General features: G+C 43.1%; 1 protein-coding gene across 1 annotated transcript in view; it reads right to left on the bottom strand.

The window, feature by feature from the left end:
- Window positions 1–1,451: 1,451 nt before the first annotated feature.
- ZNF423 (zinc finger protein 423) overlaps window positions 1,452–7,027 on the bottom strand; it is a 350,075-nt gene continuing 344,499 nt past the window's right edge. The window contains exon 7 of the mRNA XM_044664166.1: window positions 1,452–2,149. Within this exon, the coding sequence (XP_044520101.1) occupies window positions 2,120–2,149 (30 nt within the window). The 3' untranslated portion in view covers window positions 1,452–2,119. The remainder of the gene's footprint in view (window positions 2,150–7,027) is intronic.

Genomic DNA, 7,027 nt, shown 5'->3' with positions numbered 1-7,027 from the left:
TGAGGAATTTATATTTTACCTGAAGAGGAATCAGAAGCTTTAGAAGATTTCTGAGCAGGGAATGAATGTGATTAGATCTATCCACAGCATTCTATGTGTCACTGAAATCATAATGTGACAGAGGTATAGAAAATGTTAAAAGATCACTGAGTGTCTATAAAGAATAATGATTGCTATATTGCTAGTATTTAACTTAGTCCTTTAGTGAAAAGAAGTATTAGATATCACCCCTGCAATACAAAAGATGAAAGTAGAGAGGCTAAAAAATTATTCTACAATATCACGGTTTTAGATATGGCAGTGATAATTATGATCATCAGCCCAATTCTTTTATTTCAGTGCTCCAGAGCTAAGTAATACATTTTCCTGCCTCCTATGAAAATGTATTGGGGCGTGGGGGGAGTTTCTGATATTCCAGCTTTGGATCTTGGAAACAGAATCATAAGAGTAGCACGGGAGGCAGGGAAGGACCCCCAAGGGTCGCAGGAACACAGGATGGGTCTGTGATTTTACCATGGTGGGGAACTCCTAGCTTAACCGTCTAAGCATGCACAACTCATCTGTAACTTAGAAAATGACGAGGAGCACCGATCAGTTAAGGCTTGTTCTCGATCACATAGCCAGAACGGAGAGGGTGTCACCCTCAAATCCAAGTCTTCCTGATCTGAAGGCAGCCCTTGTAACACAAAGCCACACTGCCTCCTAAAAGGAGGAATAGTAATAAGAAGAATGAGACTGAAAGAAAGTGATTCTATGGATGTGAATGTGTTCTGCTAAGTAATCTCATTTCTTTGGAAACAGTCATTCTTTCAGGTCACAAAGGCCCTCCATGGCCACTTACCTCCTTTTGGGATCGCATCCTCTTAAGTGGGTGTCTTGCATTCTGTGCTGAATTTGGAATGAAGATCTACTTGCTGGGGGTTAGCTGTGTGACCTCAATTCCGTCTTCTCTCTGGGTCTCAGTTTCCTTCCCATGTAAAATAAGGGGGCTGACCCGCTCTAGATGATGTTTCAGGTCCCTTTGCACTGTAAATCCTCTAATAATAAATGCTTGTGGACTGATTGATTGTTCTTTGGCAACGGGGATTAAGTACTGGCCTGGAGCCTGTGACAGCCATCTGAGCTTGGCCTGAAGAGGGTACACATGGTCATTCACCACCAGGGGGACAGAGAGCTGGCTGACAGGGTAGAAAGAGGTGTATTTTGTTGCCCTATTCAATTTTCAGTCAGGTTTTATGGGTTATGAAAATTCTCCATCCACCCCCACCCTTATCCCTAGCCCTCCCCTTGGGAAACCAATATTACTGTCATTTTCTTTTCCCAAAACATACACGCAAACACACACACACACACACACACACACACACACACACACACACACATATACAGGTGCAGAAAAAAATTATGTGCGGATCGAGGCCCAGATTCAAACACCAAGACGCTAATTGCATGTATTCCCTTTATTGAACTGTACTAGTTATTGCAATCAGATTAAGTCACATTTAAAAAGCAGACCATCCAGTTGCACTGAAACCGATTATATTCATTACATAGTTTTAATCACTGTCCGGTGAACTGGCAAATCCAATCAAAGCATTAGTCTTTAATTAAAAAATTAAAAAGGAATATTCAGACGATAGCCAAGCAATCACATCACAATGCACAATTACCTAGGATTGCAATTAAAAAGGAGTTTAACAAAGCAACAATAAAAGAAAGAAAGAACAGAAAAGAAAGAACAGAAAAAAAAATCACAGCTAACCTTTTTTTAATTTTTTTTTTTTAGGGGGGAAACTATCAATATAATACAGGAAGCAACGAAGGACAACAGCACCAAAAAGCGATCTCTCTAACGCTAGAAACGTAGTCTGCCGCGGAAGCTCTCAAAGTATACTAGCTAAAGCGGGACAATAAAAAATACTGAGCATGGAATACTTTTAATCTCTTCCATTAATATTCATTTCCAGCTGCTTATAATAGCAGCGCCTCATGGCCAAATCATTAGAGTTTTACATCTGGGTTGCAAATGACACTTTGATTGGATGTAATGCTCAAATGGCCCTCCCCACTGTGTCTCCGTCAAGTCTTCTGCAGAGAGGAGTCCTGTAGTGCCAGAAGCTCACTGCGCGTGCTGGCTCAACGTGTGGTTCTGGAAACACGAGAAAAGGAGACACGCATGAGGGGCAGAATAATAGAAAGCATGTCCATACCCTCCTACTCAGTGCCATTTACGCGGAGCGCCGCATAAAAGCTTCTCAATTATTACCAAACAAAATGTAATAAAGAAAAAGGACTCGTAAGTAACGGCTGCCAATCCAGCACACTCGCTTTGTACTCGGAGATCTGTTAATGCTGGCACAGACCTGGGCGCCTTCTCGCCCTCTCTCTCTCTCTCTCTTTCTCTCTCTTTCTTTTCTGAGACCAGTCAAGTACGACCATCGGGACATGAATACTCTGAGAGAAGAGGCAACATCAGGGGAGGGAAGAGACATTAAAAGGGCCCCCCCTTTTCCCCTCCTTGGGAATTATCTTTGCTGTAACAATTAAGAGGAAAATAAATCTCTTATCACCTTGAGACCTCCCCGCCACATTTCCCTTTTTATTCTCCCGGTAGTGGCTCCGAGGGCTGGCAGGGAGAAGCACCAGATTGCGCCCTGCACTTCTCAATCCAAGAAACACTTCAGCAGTTGCAGCCGAGCTGTACCCACAGCACAGAAACCATTGGCGTGTCACCCTGAAGGAAAAGCACTTTTTAAAGGATGGGGAGCCTTGGCTGTGGGGCTCGGTAAACAACCCCTGTGCTTGGGCTCTCTCTCCCTCTTCGCTCTCCTCATTCGAGCAGGGCTGTAACCAGCACCTGCCATCCCAGAATCGCTTCGATCTCGAGGAGGGAAGTATTACGATCCGGTCATGCTGCTTTGTGCCAGAGAGAAATAAATCATGATGTAATTTAGGAGCCGGGTTCTGGAGCCTTCAACCAAACGGCTTCTACTTCCTTGGGGGAATGGCGCCTCCCTACCCAGGGACTCAGAGGAAGCTCCATTAGGGGCAGAAGCACAGCCTCTCATAGATCATAACCAGGTCCTATTTGGCCCGAGAAGGGACGTAAACTGGCCCCACTGGCCTCAGAGAAGTCTACAAAATGAAGAGGAAATCAGTTTTACCTATTCCCTTGTTCCAAGTACAATCTGGTCCTTTACCCTGTCAGAAATCATCCATTTGGAATCAATGAATTATCCTTGTCAAAAAGGACTTTAGCAGTCATCTGGTTCAACCCCTTTCATTTTACAGAGGAAGAAACTGAGGCCCAGGGAAAGAGAGTGACTTCCATATGATCCCACAGCTTGTCAGTGGCAGATCCGGGATTCCTGCTACATGTCCAGGTCTTTTTGCACTAATTTGCATTATATTCCTTATAAAAAGTCTGGATTAATGTTATAAATCTCACAGAAAGAGGAAGGAGAAAGAAGCAAAAGCTTCTTGGTTCTAGAGGACTTTTCTGGACTACCATAATGGCATCCATCTAATGATAACTATCTTGTGAAAAGAGTTAACGCATGAATCTCCATTCATGGGCCAGGACACTCCAGGTAGCCCTGACCCCATTTACAGCCCGGGTAGTTTCCAGATCATGCAGCGCCACCAACTGACCACCAGGTGTCAGAAGTGGTGTTGAGTTCCTACAGCTTGCTTTAAGTTCTTCAGCACAGGAGAAACTCTAGACAATTTGAGCAGAGGAACATGGGATCCTCTATCTAGAGCAGGAACGGCCCTCTTGAAGCCAGATAGTTCACTAACCCCTCATTTTACAAGTGAAGAAACTGAGGCCCAAGAAGTTTAGGTGACATACCCAAGATGACACTGGTATTAAGCACCTGTAACTTTCAACGCACAATCAGGACCTTAGAAAAAAGAATGTGCTTTATCTGGAAAACACGAACTAGAATTAGTGTCTGGTACCCATTTTTAAAAGCCTGATAACCTATGGTAGAACTATAAAATATTCGAGCTGGATGGGATCTAAAGGACTAATAGTTTAACTGCTCATTTTACAGAGCTCGAAATGCAGACCCAAAGAGGAGAAGTCGCCTTGGTTGGTTGGTGCCAAAGCCAGAATTCTAAATGAGCAGACTAGAATTGGGAACGGACCTCAACTTAGAGCTCTGAGTCCCAGCACCAACTCTAATGAAAGGAGTTTGCACAATTCATTTCCTTTCTATGCATTCGAGTTTCTCCCTCTAAATATTCAGGAGGCTAGATTAGGTGTTCTCCAATGTCTTCTTTGGTTTTTAAATCCCATGATCTTCACTTTGGCCAAGTGTATCTTCAAGTCCTCCAAAGACAAAGAGGCAAAAGAATCATGACACATGCTTTATGGGCTAAATTGGATAATTATTTAGGGGGAATATATAAATATGCCTTTTCAATCCAGAACCCAAACTCATCTTCTGAATGAATCAGATTACAGGGGAACCTGGAAACACAATTTCCTTTTTCATAATGGGGAAAAAACACCTCCCATTTCATCTCTTGCAGATAAGAAGACCCTGCAATTTTTACTGGTCAGCTAAGAACCAGCATCTCCAAACAAAGGGTATATGGAGAGGGGAGAGAGAGAAGGGAGAGAAGAGGAAGAATAAAGTCACTAAAGAGAATTATTACTGTAAATGGATTATTGGCCACATTGACAAACTCCTCCAATATAATTAAAAAGCTTGACCCTACCCTCCCAGAAGGGAAACTGAGGGGTGGGTTGTTTTGTTTTGGGTAGGGGGCACACATTTTCCCCCTGGTGGGGGAATGAAAAAAAATCCCAATCTACCTTTGGTCCTCTCCTTGTTCTCCGGCCTGCTTCTGGCTCAGTGTGATAATGACTATTCCAATCTCACTTTGTTAGGATTCTATTTTTAGGTTGTACAGAATACCAGTAATAATAATAAAGGCAAAGGAACCACAAGTCCACCATAGTGGGATCGAACCCTGGCCCCTCCATGCCAGAAAGGACCCATCCTCATTTCGGTGGTATCACTTAGGAGATAATGCACCATCAGCACTGGATCCAGGGTACACACTCCACTGGCAGGAAACATGATTTCAAACCTGTGTGGCTCTATCATTGATTGCAAGAGGCAGGTCAATAAAGGAATGGTATGTGGCTTTAAATCTGATAATGAAGCTCTCGGAGTGAAGCCTCCCCTGCCCACAAGCATGCTGAGCCCACAGATGACAGAGAAGGAGGATGTGCTGGCGCCATTCGGGGTGAGCAGAAGAACAAAAGTGACCTCACCATTCCCCTACTCTTCCCCTTTCCACTTCAATCAACACGGACATGCCAGCTCCATCCTGCTTCCACACCTTTGCTCACGCTGTTCCCTCTGCCTAGAAAGCTCACCTCTCTTTGACTATCCAAAGCCTACCTAGCATCCTTCAATGCCTAGTTCAAGACTCTAGAAAACCTATTTCAGGGGCTGGTCATGGCCAGTCACAGATGCTGTTGTTTCCTGAAGAAAGCACGGATCTTTCTGCTTCAGCACTCCCGCGATCTATGATTTCAGAGGTGCTTGGCAGACGTACTAGAAGACTTAATGGACAGCGTTGGGATGAGACTCTTCACACTTCCAAAGACTAGTCCTCAGACAACAGATACGGAGTCTATCGCCATGCCTGTAGTGGAATGGATGCTTTCCAGTTTGATAGGCGCTGCCAGAAAATGTACCCCACTGGCCTGATCTTTACAAACCCTTGATCACCTCCACACCACAGTGAGGCAAAGGAAGAGAGAATCTGAGTGGAGGCAGATCTATCTTCAAAATATACATACATACATTATATAACACACACACACACACACACACACACACAGAAATGCCCACATGTACACACACAAGATTTAGCGCTGGAAAAGAGATTAGAGGTTGAGTTTAATCCCTGGAATTTTACAGAAAAGAAAGATGAGGACCAAAGAAGGATGATGACTTGCCCAGGATGACATAGGGAATAAGAAAAGGGCAAAGGCAAGACTTAAATTCCAGTCTACAGAATCTAAAGATGGCTAACAAATTGTATTATGCCATGAATTAGCTTTCCTCCTACAGACATAATTTGTGTCTTCTCAATTATTAGCATTTCACAAGAAAGGAGTAGTAAGGATATAGGGGAATTTCTTAAGTCCTTTTCCTTACCCCAATCTCATGAAATTACTAGAATGGAAATAATACATTTCCTTTTATATAGTGCATTTAAAAAAAAAAACCTTTGGTGTCATTCATTAGAGTAAACTCCCATTGTGGAAATTTCTTCTACCAAAGCAAATACTGAAATAGTTTATCATTTGTTTGGGGCACTGAGGAGTTAGCTAAGCGACCTGCTCAGGGGGTCATCAGAATTGATACAACCAAAGTCTTCCTGACTCCTTTCACATCCAGAGACAGAGATGGAAAGAGGAGGGAGGAAGGGAGAGAGACAGAGAGACCAAGAGAAAGAGACAAGCAATAAGAGAGAAGAGGGGGAAAAAAAAGAGAAAAAAGGGAATAGAGATCAATGATGTTAGGAGTAACTTCCTGGAAAAGTACAAATACCACCTCTGAAATTTACTACCTATATGATTTAGGGCATAAGATACATGGCCTCTAAGACCCTTTTCAATTTTAGATTTATCCTCTAGTTCAACTTTCTTATTTTATACATGGAGAAACAGGTCTGGAAGAGGAAAAGTGGGTAATTTGGTGCTTGGTTCTCTACATATACACTCATGGGCCTGGAAGCAGCAGTGGTTCTGAATTCAAGGGTCCTGGATCTAAACCCCACATATGATACTTTTAAGACAAGTATGGCCTGGGACAAATCTCACCTTCATTTTTTTTTCCCGACTGTAAAATGAAGTGAAATGGGCTGAAAGGACTCAGGGATTCCTTCTGGTTCTCCATTATAATCCTATGAATTCAGTCCTCACTCACTCCCTCAGCATGGAGGCAAGGAGTGTGGACCAAACATCTGGAGAACAGAATACAAAAGTAGATGGCAGCAT

This window comes from Gracilinanus agilis, chromosome 2 (assembly GCF_016433145.1).
Source record: "Gracilinanus agilis isolate LMUSP501 chromosome 2, AgileGrace, whole genome shotgun sequence".
Taxonomy (NCBI): domain Eukaryota; kingdom Metazoa; phylum Chordata; class Mammalia; order Didelphimorphia; family Didelphidae; genus Gracilinanus; species Gracilinanus agilis.
This window is presented reverse-complemented; position numbering and strand designations above follow the sequence as displayed.